Here is a 16,920-nt window from a genome sequence, read left to right on the forward strand (position 1 = left end):
ATTGGTAGCCTTGGGATGCTGTTGGTGGCCCTGGTGCTATTGGTAGCCTTGGAATGCTGCTGGTGGCCCTGATGCTACTGGTGACCCCAGCACTGGAGGTGGCCCTGGGGTGCTGCTGGTGGCCCCACAGTGCTGGTGGCCCCAACACTCATGGTGGCCCTGGTGCTGGCCCTGGTGCTGCTGATAGCCCACAGGTGCTGGTGGCCCTTGTGTCCATGGTGACCTTGGTACTGGTGGTGGCCCTGGTGCTGGTGGCCCTGCTGCCCAGTGCTGATGGTGACCCCATAGTGCCCAGTGCTGATGATGACCCCATAGTGCTGGTGTATGCGAGTGTGAGCATCCACGTGTGAGCACGCATGAGGGTGCCCATATGTGTGTGTGCAAGCACATGTGCAGGTCCATACACACGCATGTGCACGTGTGTGTGTGTGTGCGCCATGGGGGATGGGCTGGGGGGGTCCCTGTCCCTCAGAGCCCCTCTCCCCCCCCAGGAACATGTCTACATCTACCTGCTGGAGGGGGAAACCCGTCTGATCTGCGATGACCCCCCCCATGAGCTGCCGGCCGAGGGCAAGATCAGGTGAGCCCGGCCCTTGTGTGTGCACACGTGTGTGCATGGGGGGGGGGAACATGTGTGTGCATGGAGGGGGGAACATGTGTGTGCATGGAGGGGTGTGAACATGTGTGTGCATGGAGGGGGTGAACATGTGTGTGCATGGAGGGGGGTGTGCACACGTGTGTGCATGGAGGGGGGGGAACATGTGTGTGCATGGAGCGTGTGAGCTCTCATGGGACCAGCGGCTCTGGGGTTGGGCAGATCCTTGTCCCCCCAGCACAGCACCATGTCCCCTCCTTGCTGTGGACCTGGGTTGGAGTGCGGGAGGTCAGGGACCTGTCCCCACCTCATCCCATCCACATCCACAGCCTCATTCATGTCCCCTTTCTCTTCCCCATCTCCATCCTCGTCCTTGACCCCATGCTCATTCCATCCCTACCTCCATCTCTGTCTCTATCCCATCCTCATGCCCTTTCCCTTCCCCATCCCCATTTCCATCCTCATCCCCGTGCTCATCTCCATCCACCTCCTGCTCCTCATCTCATCCCCATCCCACCCTGGCCCCCATTCTCATTTTGTGCTCCTCCCCATCTTTGTCCCAATCCTTATCCCTTTTCTCCTTCCCCATCTTCATCCTCATTCTAACCCCCACTGCCATCCTCTTTCTATTCCCATTCCCATCCTTGTTCCCATCCTTATCCCCTTTCACATCCCCATCCTCATCCCATCCCTGTCCCCATCCTGTTCCTGTCCCTACACACATCCATTGGATGAGGTTTGGCTCACAGGGAATTCCTTGGGAACTGGGTACTGGTGTGAAAGAGCATGTGCAGGGCACTGGGTGCATGCAGGGACACACATGTGCAGGGCACTGGGTACATGCAGGGACACACATGTGCAGGGCACTGGGTGCATGCAGGGACACACATGTGCAGGGCACTGGGTACATGCAGGGGACACACATGTGCAGGGCACTGGGTACATGCAGGGACACACATGTGCAGGGCACTGGGTACATGCAGGGGACACACATGTGCAGGGCACTGGGTGCATGCAGGGACACGTGTGCAGGGCACTGGGTGCATGCAGGGACACACATGTGCAGGGCACTGGGTGCATGCAGGGACACACGTGTGCAGGTGCTTCAGGTGTCTGTGTCCCTGCAGGGATGTGGTGCGGAAGCAGAAGCGGATGGAATGTGGGGGGCTGCCCCCCACCGAGCTCCCCAGCCAGCAGCTGGGACCCCTGGCAGCACCCCTGGCTCCTGGCACACAAGGTGGGTGCTGAGGTGCTGGGAGAGGGGAGGTATGGGTGTATGGATGGATGGATGGAGGATGGATGGAGGATGGATGGAGTATGGACAGATTGATGGATGGATGGGTGGATGGATGGAGGGTGGATGGATGGATGGATGGATGGAGGATGGATGGATGGGAGGATAGATGGATGGATGGATGGAGGATGGATCGATGGAAGATGGATGGAGGGATGGGTGGATGGAGGATGGATGGGTGGAGGATGGATGATGACTCATTGGGGTCATGGAGGGAACATGAACCTGAGTGCTCAGTGCCACAGCCCCAGTTCCCCCAGTGCCACCCCTCTTGTCTTCCAGTGCTCATCCTCCCACTGGTGGACAAGGACAGCGGGGCCGTGGTGTGCGTCATCCTGGTGAGCACAGGCACATGGGCAGGGCTATGGGGTGAGAGCAAATCCCAGCCCCTGTGCTCCTCACCCCACATCCCTCCTCAGGTGCACTGCGGCCAACTGAGCGACCTGGACGAGCAGAACCTGCGGGCGCTGGAGCGACACGTGAGTGCCCCGGCTCCATCACCGGCCCCACCAAACCCCAGTCCCCGGCCCCACATCCCCAATGGGATCCATCCCTGGGACCCCATACCCAGCCCCACTGTCCCTGTGCCCCACAGACCCTGGTGGCGTTCCGGCGCCTGCAGGCCCTGCAGAAGCTGCAGCCCTGGCCCCAGGTCAGCCTCTCCACCAGCTCATCCCAGACCTCCTTGGCCAAGGCTGAGAAGGTTCCCAACAGCAGCTACAGTGCCCTGGACTGCAAGATCCTGCAGCTGTGTGGTGAGGGGGGTAGGGCAGCAGGGGGGGGTGCAGGTTGGGCAGGGTGCTGGTGGGTGCTGAGTGCCTCTCACCCCTCCTGCAGGTGAGCTCTATGACCTGGATGCTGCCTCGCTCCAGCTCAAGGTTGTCAACTATGTGAGTAGTCATCCTAATGGTGTCCAGCATTGGGATATCCTGTTTTATCCCCCCTGCCCATATAGAATGTCCCTCAAAGCAAAGAAAACCTTCAAGTCATCAGTAGTGACCAGGGTGAACAGCCTTGTCCTCACCATCAATAGTGACCAGGGTGAACAGCCTTGTCCTCACCATCAGTAGTGACCAGGGTGAACAGCCTTGTCCTCAGCATCAGTAGTGACCAGGGTGAACAGCCTTGTCCTCAGCATCAGTAGTGACCAGGGTGAACAGCCTTGTCCTCAGCATCAATAGTGACCAGGGTGAACAGCCTTGTCCTCAGCATCAATAGTGACCAGGGTGAACAGCCTTGTCCTCACCATCAGTAGTGACCAGGGTGAACAGCCTTGTCCTCACCATCAATAGTGACCAGGGTGAACAGCCTTGTCCTCACCATCAATAGTGACCAGGATGAACCTTTCCAGCCACAGGAAGAGGTTCTAGGGGGGCACCTGGTCCTGTGTGGCCCTTGTGGGTGCTCAGGGAGATGATCAGGGGCCGAATCCTGCTCTGGGGGGCCCGGGGCCCATTGAAGTGGTGACCCCCTCTCTATCCCCCCCCAGCTGAAGCAGGAGACCCAGTCCCTGTGCTGCTGCCTCCTGCTCGTGTCCGAGGACAACCACCAGCTCTTCTGCCAGGTGGGACCCATGGTGATCCCCCCACCCTATGGGGCCAAGGGGTCTCCTTGCACCCCCTAACCCACCTCCATGGGGCTCAGCCACCATCCCATGGGTTCTCCTCCCCACATCTCTTGTAGGTGGTGGGGGACCGTGTCCTGGAGGAGGAGATCAGCTTCTCGGTGAGTGGGGTGATGAGGGGTGGGGGGCAATGGGTGCCATGGGCTCACCCATCCCCTCCATGCACAGCTCACCTTCGGGCGCCTGGGGCAAGTGGTGGAGGACAAGAAGTCCATCACCTTGAAGGACATCAGCGAGGTGGGTCCCATCCTGGAGCCGGATGGGGACACGGTTGTGGGGGTGTCCCCCTCGGTGTGCCATGGGGTGCCCATGTGCCCTGGTCCCGCAGGAGGAGCACAAGCAGCTGAGCAGCATGCTGGGCTGCGAGGTCACCTCCATGCTCTGTGTCCCCGTCATCAGCCGTGCCACATCCCAGGTGGTGGCACTGGCCTGCGCCTTCAATAAGCTCAATGGGGAGAGGTGAGCAGGGGACCCCTTCTGGGTGCCCCTATGGGGTGAGGGCTGTGCCGTTCACTCTGGACCCTACTGAGGGCTCTGTGCTGGTGTCCCCTGCAGCTACACGGAGGCGGATGAGCACAAGATCCAGCACTGCTTCTGCTACACCTCCACGGTGCTCACCAGCACCTTGGCCTTCCAGAAGGAGCAGAAGCTCAAGTGTGAGTGCCAGGTGAGCAGCACACCTGAGCCTGTGTCATGCCAAGCACACGTGTGTGCCCCGTGTCACAGCGGGTGCTGATGGTGTCCCCTCTGTCCCCTCCAGGCCCTGCTGCAGGTGGCAAAGAACCTCTTCACACACTTGGGTAGGTGCACATGGGGATGGTGGCACCAGGGACCTCGTCCCCACTGGTGCCAGGTTGGGTCCTATTGGGATATGGTCACAGGGGGTGGTCGGGGCTTGCACTGATGCTGCACGTGTGTGTGGGTGCACATTGTATGAGCATGGAGCGCTGGGTGCATGTAGAGATGTGTGTGCATGTGTGTGCTGCTGCACCCATGTGCTGCTGCATGCCCACTGCACATACACATGCACTGCTGCATGTATGTATGGACTGATGCATGCACAGATGTGCTGCTGCACACACACTAATACACTGCTGTGTGCACACACTGCTGCACACACATGTACTGCTGCACACACATGTACTGCTGCACACACGTGTACTGCTGCACACACATGTACTGCTGCATACACACTGCTGCATGCACACTGCATGCACATGCATGCAATGCTGCACACACACTGCTGCACATGCACGGCACTGCTGCATGCATGCTGCATGCACACTGCATGCACGCACACTACTGCACGCACATTGCATGCACACCCCCTGCAGTTCACACCACACTGCACTGCACAGGCTGCTGCCCACTTGCATGGGCTCTGTCACCCTCTGGTGTGCACATACACATGCACACACAAACGTACACACATGCACACACATACACATGCACACACACACGTGCACACATGCACATGCATACACACGCACGTGCACACATGCATACACATACACATGCACACACACACGTGCACACATGCACACGCATACACATGCACACACACACACGTACACACATGCACACGCATACACATGCACACACACACACGTGCACACATGCACACACACACATGCACACACATACATGTGCACACATGCACACACACATGTGCACACATGCACATGCATACTCATGCACACACACACACACGTGCACACATGCATACACATACACATGCACACACACACATGTGCACACATGCACACACATACACATGCACACTCATACATGTCCACACGCATGTGCAGACCGCATCCCTCTGTGCTCCCACACCCCCGCAGTGGGGGGTGCAGGCAGAGCCCCCCTTTCATGGCATGGGTGTGCAGGGAGAGCCCGATGGGGAAGCAGGAACCGGGGGGGGCGTACTCGGGCAGCCCCTTCCCACCCGCTCCATGACCCCCCCCTCCCGCAGACGACGTCTCCGTCCTGCTCCAGGAGATCATCACCGAGGCTCGGAACCTCAGCAACGCCGAGATGTGAGTGAGCCCCGGGGGGGGGGGACACCATCGGGGTGCTGGGCCCCCCCCCCCTCGGGTGCCAGCAGCGTCTGTTGCAGATGCTCCGTGTTCCTGCTGGACCGGCTGAGCCACGAGCTGGTGGCCAAGGTGTTTGATGGAGGAGTGGTGGATGATGAGGTGAGTGAGGGGGGACCGGGTCCTGTCCTCAGGGTGATGGAATCATGGGATGGGTTGGGATGAAGGGAGCTTAAAGCTCCTCTGGTTCCATCCAGGCAGGGACCCCTTCCACTGGAGCAGCTGCTCCAAGCCCCTGTGTCCAACCTGGCCTTGAGCACTGCCAGGGATGGGGCAGCCACAGCTTCTCTGGGCACCCTGTGCCAGCGCCTCAGCACCCTCCCAGGGAACAGCTTCTGCCTTATCTCCAACCTGAACTTCCCCTGTTTCAGTCTGAACCCATCACCCCTTGTCCTATCACTGCAGTCCCTGATGAAGAGCCCCTCTCCAGCATCCTTGGAGCCCCCTTCAGACACTGGAAGCTGCTCTGAGGTCCCCATGCAGCTTCTCCTCTCCAGGCTGAGCATCCCCAGTGCTCCCAGCCTGGCTCCCTCTGGACCACACCGCACAGCTCAGTGCCATTATGGGGACACTGATGGTGCCTCCATCCATGTCCCTGCTCCAGAGCTACGAGATCCGCATCCCTGCAGACCAGGGCATCGCTGGGCACGTGGCCACCACCGGCAAGATCCTCAACATCAAGGATGCCTATTCCCATCCTCTCTTCTACCGCGGCGTGGACGACAGCACCGGCTTCCGCACCCGGAACATCCTCTGCTTCCCCATCAAGAACGAGAGCCAGGGTGAGGGTGCTGGGGACATGGGTGATGGGGTCCATGTGTGTGGTGGTGGAAGGGTGCCCTGGGCATGGGGATGGCAGCAGGCCCTGCACATAGGCACTATGTTGGCCCAAGGATGTGGCCACCAATGGGTCCCTCAGTACGTGGGCACAGCACCGTCAACAGCATCCGGGCACTGTTCCGGTGCCATGATCCTGTCCCCAGCCCATGGGCATAGCACTGTCCCTGGTACACAGACATGATCCTGTCCCTAGAACAGCATGTTCCTACCACATGGGCACCATCCTGTCCCCAGCCCATGGGCACAGCAGTGTTCCTGGTACATGGGCACAATCCTGTCCTCAAACACATAGGCACAGCTTTGTACCCAGCACATGGATATGATCCTGTCCCTAGCACAGGACCACAATCCTGTCCCCAGAGTGTAGGCACCATCCTGTCCCCAGCCCATGGGCACAGCATTGCCCCTGGGCACCATCCTGTCCCCAGCATCACTGTCCCCAGCACATGGGCCTGATCCTGTCCCCAGCCCATGGGCCTGATCCTGCCCCTGTGCCCCCTCCATCTCCCTGCAGAGGTGATTGGGGTGGCAGAGCTGGTCAATAAGATCAATGGGCCCTGGTTCAGCAAGTTCGATGAGGACCTGGCCACTGCCTTCTCCATCTACTGCGGCATCAGCATCGCCCATGTATGAACCTGGGGCGAGGGGGATCCAGGGATGGACAAAGCACAGGGGTGATGGGGGATGTTGTGTGGTCCCTCGTCCTTGGGGTTAAGTGGTGGTGTGGATGGGATGGGGTGGGATGAGATGGGATGGGATGAGATGGGATGGGTTGTGATGGAATGGGATGGGATGAGATGAGATGAAATGGGATGGTATGGATAGGGTGGGATAGGATGGGATGGGATGGGATGAGATGAGATGAAATGGGATGGTATGGATAAGATGGGATGGGGTGGGTTGTTATGGGATGAGACAGGATGAACTGAGATGGGGATGGGATGGAATGGGATGGGGTGGAATGGGATGGATGGGATGGGATGGGTTGGGATGGGATGGGAGGGAATGGAATGGGATGGATAGGATGGGAGGGGTTGTGATGGGATGAGATGGGAGGGATTGGGAGGGCACACATGGATGTGCTGGCTGACTGGGAGGTACTGGGAGGCCTTGGGGGCCCTCCCAGTGCTCCCATAACCCCCCTCCCACCCCACAGTCTCTGCTCTACAAGAAGGTGAATGAGGCACAGTACCGCAGCCACTTGGCCAACGAGATGATGATGTACCACATGAAGGTGAGGGCACACGGGCACAGGGATGGGGACACGATCTGGGACCCCCCCCCACACCATGGTGCCCCCCATTCCTCCCCACGGTGGTGACCCAGTGCGGTGGTGGTACCCTGGGGCCTCGGGGATGCTGTGGTACCCTGGGGCCTCGGGGATGCTGTGGTAACCTGGGGGTCTGGGGATGCTGTGGTACCCTGGAGGCCTCAGGGATGCTGTGGTACCCTGGGTGCCTCGGGGATGCTGTGGTACCCTGGGGGCTTGGGGATGCTGTGGTACCCTGGGGATGCTGTGGTACCCTGGGGGGCTCGGGGATGATGTGGTACCCTGGGGGGCTCGGGGATGATGTGGTACCCTGGGGGGCTCGGGGATGATGTGGTACCCTGGGGGCTTGGGAATGCTGTGGTACCCTGGGTGCCTCGGGGATGATGTGGTACCCTGGGGGCTCAGGGATGCTGTGGTACCCTGGGGATGCTGTGGTACCCTGGGGGCTCAGGGATGCTGTGGTACCCTGGGGGCTCAGGGATGCTGTGGTACCCTGGGGGCTCGGGGATGCTGTGGTACCCTGGGGGCCTCGGGGATGCTGTGGTACCCTGGGGGTCTCGGGATGCTGTGGTACCCTGGGGATGCTGTGGTACCCTGGGGGCTTGGGGATGCTGTGGTACCCTGGGGGCCTTGGGGATGCTGTGGTCCCAAGGACAGCTTGGGGACACCCTGGGGTCCTGCTCACACCGCAGGTGTCTGATGATGAGTACACGAAGCTGCTGAACGAGGGCATCCAACCTGTGGCCACCATCGACCCCAACTTCGCCAGCTTCACCTACACCCCACGCTCACTGCCCGAGGATGACACCTCCATGGTGAGGATGGTGGCCATGGTCCCAGGCTGCACTGCCTGCCTGGGGGTGCCCTGTCACCCGCTGCCACCCCCTGTCCCCTCCACAGGCCATCCTGAGCATGCTGCAGGACATGAACTTCATCAACACCTACAAGATGGACCGTCAGACACTCACCAGGTGGGGCCCCATCCCTGTCCTCATCCTTCTCACCATCTCCATCCTTGTCCTTATCCATACCCTTATCCTTATCCTTATCCTTATCCTTATCCTTATCCTTACCCTTACCCTTATCCTTATCCATACCCTTACCCTTATCTTTGTTATACTTATCCTTAACCTTATCCTTACCCTTATCCTTGTTATCCTTAACCTTATCCTTATCCTCCTTGTCTTTGTCCTTATCCTTATAATCATTATCATTATTGTTATTGTTATTGTAATTATCCTTATTTTTATCCTTATCCTTATCCTTACATCCTTATCCTTAACCTTATCCTTATCCTCCTTGTCCTTGTTTTGTCCTTATCCTTATCATTATTGTTATTGTAATCGTTATCCTTATCCTTACACTTGTCCTTATCCTTAGGCTTATCCTTATCCTTACCCTTATCCTTATCCCCATCCCCATCCCAGTCCTTGACCTCATCCTTATCCTTGTCCCCATCCCCATCCTGCCAGTGTCCACCCAGCCAAGTGAAGGTCCCCATGGGTACAAAGTCCCCCCCAGCCCATGTCCCTGTGTCCCCCCAGGTTCTGCCTGATGGTGAAGAAGGGCTACCGGGACCCCCCGTACCACAACTGGATGCACGCCTTCTCCGTCTCCCACTTCTGCTACCTGCTCTACAAGAACCTGGAGCTCGTCAACTACCTGGAGTAAGGCTGGAGCCCGTCCCCATCCCTGTCCCCGTGGGGTGCTCCCTGCCCCCCATCTGCCTCAGTTTCCCTCCTTCCCATCTCAGAGACATTGAGATCTTCGCCCTCTTCATCTCCTGCATGTGCCACGACCTGGACCACAGAGGCACCAATAACTCCTTCCAGGTGGCCTCGGTGAGCCTGTGGGACAGGGATGGGGATGGGGTCTGGGGGTTCTGCTCCCCCATATCCATGGGTCCCACCTCTTTGCCTTGCAGAAATCAGTCCTGGCTGCGCTGTACAGCTCAGAGGGCTCCGTCATGGAGGTAAGGTCCATCCTGGCCATGGTGTGGGGCAGGACCCTGCCTGCACCCTGCCTTCTCCATGGTCCTGTCCTCTGCAGCGGCATCACTTCGCCCAAGCCATCGCCATCCTCAACAGCCAAGGCTGCAACATCTTTGACCACTTCTCCCGCAAGGTGAGCCCCGAAGCTTGGCTCCTCTTGAGCATCCCGCATCCCATCTGAGCTCCCCATCCCTGCATCCCCATCCCCATCCCCATCCCTGCATCCAGCTCTTGGGATGCTGGTGGTCACCTTGCCTGGCCCTGCAGGACTACCAGCGCATGTTGGACCTCATGAGGGACATCATCTTGGCCACCGACCTGGCCCATCACCTCCGCATCTTCAAGGACCTCCAGAAGATGGCAGAAGGTGAAGCCCTTGGGATGAGGGGTTGTGTTGGGGTCTCAGCCCATCAAGGCTGGGAGTTGCCACCGCAGGTCCCCATAGTCCTCATGCAGGGGGTGATGGGGGCTGTGGGACCCCCTCCTGAGCCCCACAACCCCTGCCCACAGTGGGCTATGACCCCAAGAACAAGCAGCACCACAGCCTCTTGCTCTGCCTGCTCATGACCTCCTGCGACCTCTCCGACCAGACCAAGGGCTGGAAGACCACCAGGAAGATCGCGGTGAGCGTCCCCCCCTGGGGCTGACCCCCTGAGAGCTGCCCCATAGCACCCGCATGTCCCCCAGGCACTGGGACCAACCTGCCCCATATCACATCCTAGGGAAGTGGTTCCTCATTGGAGGGACCCCATGGCCACGCAGGAGATCCCCATGCCAGGACATGGGGACATGGGGAGGGGTGTGGGGATGGATGGGGTGGGGGGTCAGCCCAGTGTGCCCCCCTCCATGCTGACAGCCTGTCCCTTGCAGGAGCTGATCTACAAGGAGTTCTTCTCCCAGGGTGACCTGGTAGGTGGCACCAGGGCTTGGGCTTGGCCAATGGAGGTGTCCCCACCTCCATCCTTATCCTTCTCTCCATCCCCATCTCCATCCCCATCCTCATCCTCATCTCTATCCCCATCCTTTTCCCCATTCTGATCTTTGTCCCCACCCCATCCTTGTCCCAGTCCCCATCCTTGTTCCCATCTCCATCCTTATCTTTGTCCCAGTCCCCATCCTTGTTCTCATCCCCATCCTTATCTTTGTCCCAAACCCCATCCTTGTTCACATCTCCATCCTTACCTTTGTCCCAATCCCCATCATTGTTCCCATCTCCATCCTTATCTATGTCCCCATCCCTATCTTTGTCCCCATCCCTATCCTTGTCCCCATCTCCATCATTTTCCCTGTTCCCATCCCATCCTCATCCCCACCACATCAGCGGTTTGTAACTGGATGAGCTTTAAGCTCCCTTCCAACCCAACCATGATGGTCTGACTGGAGAAGGGATGACCATTGCCATTGCCCATCTCTCCAGGAGAAGGCCATGGGCAACCGCCCGCTGGAGATGATGGACCGGGAGAAAGCCTACATCCCGGAGCTGCAGATCAGCTTCATGGAGCACATCGCCATGCCCATCTACAAGTGAGCACAACCCCATGGGTGCTGGCTCTTACCCATGCTTTGGGGCTCCCGAGCAGCGTGGTTGCCCCTCAGTGGGTCCAGCTCCATGCTGATGGGTTCTCGCCCCATAGGTTGCTCCAGGACCTCTTCCCGAAGGCAGCAGAGCTCTATGAGAGGGTGGCCAGTAACCGGGAGCAGTGGACGAAGGTGTCCCATAAGTTCACCATCCGCGGCCTGCCCAGCAACAACTCCTTGGACTTCCTGGATGAGGAATACGACCCCCAGCTCAATGGATGCCTGGAGCCCGAGGGGGGACACCCCATGGCAGGGGCTGAGTGAAAGGGGGACGGGGGGGACACCATGGATGGTCCCCCCCAGACCATGGGGAGGAGGTTGTGGGGTGGTGGGGTTGGACATGAGTGACTGGAGCACCATGGTGAGGGCTCAGCCACCACCCACCCCCCTCCAATGGGGACTGTTCCCTTCCTCTGGGTGTTCGTTCAGGTGTCACCTGCACCTTGGGGCCCTCTTTGGTGGGACTCTGCCTTGGGATCCTGTGGGGACACCATGGAGACGCCATAGGGACACAATGGGGCTGGGTGTGCTTTCAACTGCCTTAAGGCTGCAGGTTTTATCCCCATAGGGTGACAATGGGGACAACGTCCTCAATGGAAGCACCCTCAGAGGGCTGTCACCTGAAATGGGGTCAATGGGATGGAGGGGGATGAGGTGCAATGGGAGTGCTGGTGATGGGGTGAATAGTGTGGGGACATCCCTATGCACCCCAAAGGTGGAGCCAAGGCTGGGGAGGTGGGATGGGAGTGCTGGGGATGGAGGAGCCAGGATGAGACCCATGGAAAAAGGCTGGATCTACATGGAGGAGGCATCTGGAGCAGGATGCCCATGACCATGGGGATGCTCTGCCTGCATCCAGCCCCAACACTGGAGACCCCCCTGCCTCTAACCCCCATCACCCATGGAAGGCCCCGTGTCCTTCACCCAGCCTGGTCCCACCAAACCACGACCCCTGCAAGGGCTACACCTGTGCCAAGGCTGAAGGACTGGTCCCCACCATGTGGTGCCTCTGGCTCAGCACCATGGTGCCCATCCTGGAGCCTCCTCGCTGCAAGTGGCTGCACCAGTGACCAACCCGTCCATGGCTTCACCCTGCTGTGACCACCGTGCATGGACCCTGATGGTCTCCTCTGGTCCTATAGACCACCATGCATGGACCCTGATGGTCTCCTCTGGCCCCTCTGGTCCTATAGACCACCATGCATGGACCCTGATGGTCTCCTCTGGTCCTATAGACCACCATGCATGGACCCCACCGTTGTCCCTCTGGTCCTGCAGAGCACCATGCATGGACCCTGATGGTTTCTTGTGGTCCTTCTGGTCCCATCAACTGCCATGCATGGACCTTATCATCCTCCCGTGGAACCCCTGGTCCTACAGACCACCATGCATGGACAGCAATGGCCTCCTGTGGTCCCTCTGGTCCTACTTAGCACCATGCATGGATCCTGATGGTTTCCTGTGGTCCCTCTGGCCATGCATGGACCCTGCCAGTGTCCCACCATCCCTCCTGCCTTGCTGACTGGTGCATATGGACCCCACCATCCTCCTGTGGTCCTATTGACCACCATGCATGGACAGTGATGCCCTCCTGTGGTCCCTCCTGTCCTACCAAGCACCATGCATGGACCCTGATGGTCTCCTGTGGTCCTTCTAATCCCATCAACTGCCATGCATGGATGCTACCATCTTCCTGTGGTCCTACCAAGCACCATGCATGGACCCTGATGGTCTCCTGTGGTCCTTCTAGTCCCATCAACCACCATGCATGGACCCTTCTGGCCACCCCATGGTCCCCCCAGCCCCACCACCCAATACGTGTGGACCCCTCCACTCCACCAGCCCCACAGGGGCCCTCCAGGTCTTTGTCACCCCACTTAGAGCCACCCAAACCAGGCAAGAGCAGGAGAACCAGGGCAGGGGGAGCCAGGAATGAGGCCTTGGGGTGCACTGAGCCCCTCTGGCTGCTCCATCCAGCCCATGGGAGCTGATGGCTCCATCATCACCACCACGGCAGAGGAAGGTGATGGAAGCAGCACAGTGAAGTCCTGGCTCTGCTGGGGTTGGTCCCACCAGGATCAAGGGCAGCTTGGCCTGGTCTCCTGGGGTGCCCTGGGGCACACGTGTCTATGGGAGCATCAGGAGAACCTCGCCATGGACAAAGTGAACTCAATTCCTTTTGCCTTACCTACTCGGAGATGCCTTTGCCCAAACCCTGGTAGGACCCATGCGGTGACCACGTTGGCTGCTGGCTTCTCCTACGAGACCCCCACAAGCCCTTCTCCACCTCCCTTGGCCACCATGAGATGACACAAGGGGGGAGATGGATGGTCCCACAAGGCAGCGAACCCCCCACTGCAAGAGGAAGGTGGCTCCATCCCTGCTGTGACTCCAGCGTGGTCACGGACCAACGCTCCTCATCCAGCCGGTACCTGCATCCCGGAGCCAACGAGGGAGTCTCACATCCCAACCGGGTGCCGATGGATGCGGGGATGGGGATGCCGCATCCCGGGTACCACGGCACGGCGGAGCGCCGTATCCGGCCGTATCCCGCTTTCCCAGCCCCTGCCGCTGGTGGGCGCTGCTCACCCGGTTCCAGGACAGATCCCTATGGATACCGGGCTGCGGAGCCTCCGCCGGCTCCTCCGTGCCCCGCTCGCGGCGCTGGTTGTGCTGGGCTCCAGCGGAGCCCGAGGAGACGAAGCTGCTCCTCCTGCTCCTGCTTTGTCTCCTTCTCTTTATTCTTCTCTTCCTCCTCCTTCTCTTTCTTATCCTCCTCCTTCCCCTTCTCCCTCTCATTCCTCTCCTCTCCTTCTGTACTTCTTGTTCTTCTCCTTGTCCTCCTCCTTTTTCTCCTCCCAGTCTTTGCTCCTTTTCCTCCCTTTCCCCTTCTCCTTCTCCTTGTTATTGTCATCTTCCCCTTCTCCTCCTTCTCTTCTTGTTTTCTCCTCCTCCTCCTTCTCATTCCCCTTCTCCTCCTTGTTCTTCCACTCCTCCCAATCTTCTCCTCCTCCTCCTGTTCTCTTCCTCCCCTTCTCCTCCTTCTCCTTCTCCTTCCCCTTTTCCTTTTCTCCTTCTCCTTTCCCCCTTCTCTTCTCCTTCCCCTTCCCCTTCTCCTTCCCCTCCTCCTCCTTTCTTACTCTATAATTTTTGGTGGGTTTTGGTTTCCTAAATAAATTTCATACGTGGATCTCCCCGCGGCGGCTCCGTGGGTGCCTCGTGTGGGGATCCCGAGGGATGCTCCGGAGCAGGGTGAGGGATGTGGGATTGGGGTGCAGGGATGTGGGTTTGGGGTGCAGGGACACTACCAGGGATGGGGGAGCAGCAGCTTCTCCCCATAGCCCCTTGTCAAGAGCTCTTGTGCTGCTGCCCCAGAGCTGGATCAGGGCTGCAGGGGGGTCTCCCCAGAGCACAGCAGAGGGGCAGGATCCCCTCCCTGAGCTGCTGCTCACGCTCTGGGGGTGCCCCCAGCACACGGGGGGTTTTGGGCTCCAGCGCTCACTGCAGCTGGGTCATGGGGAGCTGCTCCTCACCCAGCACCCCAAGTCCTGCTCCTCAGGCTCCATCCCATCTCCCCAAGCCTGGGTTTGTGCTGGGGTTGCCCTGACCAGGGGCAGGACCTTGCCCTTGGCCTGGTTGAGCTCCATGAGGTTCACACTGTCCCACCTCTGCAGCGTGTCCAGGTCTCTGGACAAGGAACATTCAGGTTGGATCTAAGGCAGAAGCTGTTCCCTGGGAGGGTGCTGAGGCGCTGGCACAGGGTGCCCAGAGAAGCTGTGGCTGCCCCATCCCTGGCAGTGCTCAAGGCCAGGTTGGACACAGGGGCTTGGAGCAGCTGCTCCAGTGGAAGGGGTCCCTGCCCGTGGCAGGGGTTGGGAATGGAGGAGCTTTGAGGTCCTTTCCAACCCAAACCATTCCCTGATTCCATGGCACCATCTCAGCCTCATGGGCAGGACTCTGCAGCCATGGGTCACGCTGCCCTTTGCTGTGCATGGCTGTGATTCCCCCCATGGACCCTTTCCCACAGCTTTCCAGGATGCAGGATCCTGAGTTCAACATCTCTCCCTCCCCTTGCAGAGCTCAGCTCTGCCCATCACCTCCCCATCAGGGCTGTGGTTTCCATCCCAGCTCCAGGCCTGACTTGAGCCATCCCACTAACAAGCAATTCATTACTGGGATCAATGCAGCGCTTTCATCCCAGCCCGATCCGATGGCTTCATCCCAAAGGAAGTCCCTGGTGGCTTTGATGCTGTCACAGGCTGAGCTGCCAGAATTGGGGTGAAACCCTGCCTGAAGTGCCCCCATCCCCCTCCAGCCGTGGTCAAACCCAGCCCCACAGCCCTGAGCAAAGCCCAGATTGACACTAAGCAAGGCCTAGAACAGGGTTTGGGGGGGCAATGGTGGCATTTCAGCTCCTCTGCCCCTGACACTGGCACCTCCATGCCCTTGGTGACGTCCCTTTGGCCCCCTGGGTGCACACAGGGTGCCACAACCACCCCTCAAGCCCCTCACCCCGGCCTCTGGGCTGTACCCGTGTGCACCCATGGGTGCTGATGCCCATGGGCTTCGTGGGGGGCTTGTGGCTGCTTCGTGCACGTGGATGTGTCGCTTGTGCACAGCACTGCACAGTGATGCAGAGCACTGCACTGCACTGCACAGTGATACAGAGCACTGCACTGCACATCGCACTGCACAGCACCACGTTGTACAAGCCCCACTGGGTTGCACCACGCAGCACCACGCAGCACCATGCAGCACCACAGAGTACCGCACCGAACTGCACTGCACAGCACTGCACATTGCACTGCACTGCGTGTTGCACTGCACACCAGTGTAATGCACAGCACCACATTGAACCGTACCAAGCCACACTGCACTGCACACTACAGATCACACTGTGCAGCACCACACTGCACACATTGCACAGCACTGCATCATACCAAACTGCACAGCACCGCACTGCACTGCATACAACCACTCTTCTCCACACTGCACTGCACAGCACAGCACAGCACTGCACTGCGCTGCATACAACTGCTCTGCTCCACACTGCACTGCACTGCACAGCACCGCACTGCACTGCACTGCATACAACCACTCTTCTCCACACTGCACCACACTGCACTGCGCTGCATACAACTGCTCTGCTCTACACTGCACTGCACTGCACCGCTCAGCATCACCCTGCCAGGGCCCCCCCGCTGCCCGCCCCGGGGATCTCGTAGTTGCGAAGCCGCAGGCAGGAAGTGTCACACCCCAGCGGGGCCCTGCCTGTCCCTGCCTGTCCTTGCTCCTTCCTGCCTGTGCCTGCTTCCTCCTACCCTGCCCTGCCCGTCTCTGCCTCCTCCTGCCCGTCCCTGCCTGTCCCTGCCCGTCCCTGCCCGACCCAGCTCCGCTCCGCATTTTGGGGCTGCCCGTGGGAATCGGCTGCGCCCCCCACCCTTGCGGCGGCGGCTCTGATTGGCTGATCCGGTGCAGGAGGCGGGCTAACAGGGGCAGGCAGCCAATCAGAAAGGGAAGAGGGGGAACTCGGGGTGTGCCGGGTCCCAGGGGGTGCGTGTGAGCTCACGGGGGGGGGGAACACACGGACACGCGTGGGGGGGGGGGGGCTGCACATGCGTGTGTGAGCGTGCGT

At 59.5% G+C, this 16,920-nt stretch overlaps 1 protein-coding gene across 1 annotated transcript in view; it reads left to right on the top strand.

Annotated features, from left to right (window-relative positions):
- The window catches only part of PDE2A (phosphodiesterase 2A), a 45,984-nt gene extending 34,435 nt beyond the window's left edge, over positions 1–11,549 (top strand). Inside the window, exons 4-31 of the mRNA XM_034072781.1 lie at positions 492–580; positions 1,723–1,832; positions 2,172–2,227; positions 2,309–2,368; positions 2,485–2,644; positions 2,727–2,779; positions 3,379–3,453; positions 3,573–3,614; positions 3,682–3,750; positions 3,842–3,972; positions 4,069–4,180; positions 4,274–4,313; positions 5,486–5,549; positions 5,630–5,708; positions 6,211–6,388; positions 6,961–7,073; positions 7,603–7,680; positions 8,409–8,531; positions 8,617–8,687; positions 9,261–9,383; positions 9,470–9,557; positions 9,641–9,688; positions 9,766–9,840; positions 9,975–10,074; positions 10,218–10,330; positions 10,578–10,616; positions 11,125–11,231; positions 11,342–11,549. Coding sequence (XP_033928672.1) covers positions 492–580; positions 1,723–1,832; positions 2,172–2,227; positions 2,309–2,368; positions 2,485–2,644; positions 2,727–2,779; positions 3,379–3,453; positions 3,573–3,614; positions 3,682–3,750; positions 3,842–3,972; positions 4,069–4,180; positions 4,274–4,313; positions 5,486–5,549; positions 5,630–5,708; positions 6,211–6,388; positions 6,961–7,073; positions 7,603–7,680; positions 8,409–8,531; positions 8,617–8,687; positions 9,261–9,383; positions 9,470–9,557; positions 9,641–9,688; positions 9,766–9,840; positions 9,975–10,074; positions 10,218–10,330; positions 10,578–10,616; positions 11,125–11,231; positions 11,342–11,549 — 2,604 coding nt within the window. The remainder of the gene's footprint in view (positions 1–491; positions 581–1,722; positions 1,833–2,171; positions 2,228–2,308; positions 2,369–2,484; positions 2,645–2,726; positions 2,780–3,378; positions 3,454–3,572; positions 3,615–3,681; positions 3,751–3,841; positions 3,973–4,068; positions 4,181–4,273; positions 4,314–5,485; positions 5,550–5,629; positions 5,709–6,210; positions 6,389–6,960; positions 7,074–7,602; positions 7,681–8,408; positions 8,532–8,616; positions 8,688–9,260; positions 9,384–9,469; positions 9,558–9,640; positions 9,689–9,765; positions 9,841–9,974; positions 10,075–10,217; positions 10,331–10,577; positions 10,617–11,124; positions 11,232–11,341) is intronic.
- The last annotated feature ends 5,371 nt before the right edge of the window (positions 11,550–16,920 follow it).

Source organism: Melopsittacus undulatus, chromosome 2 (genome assembly GCF_012275295.1).
Source record: "Melopsittacus undulatus isolate bMelUnd1 chromosome 2, bMelUnd1.mat.Z, whole genome shotgun sequence".
NCBI lineage: Eukaryota > Metazoa > Chordata > Aves > Psittaciformes > Psittaculidae > Melopsittacus > Melopsittacus undulatus.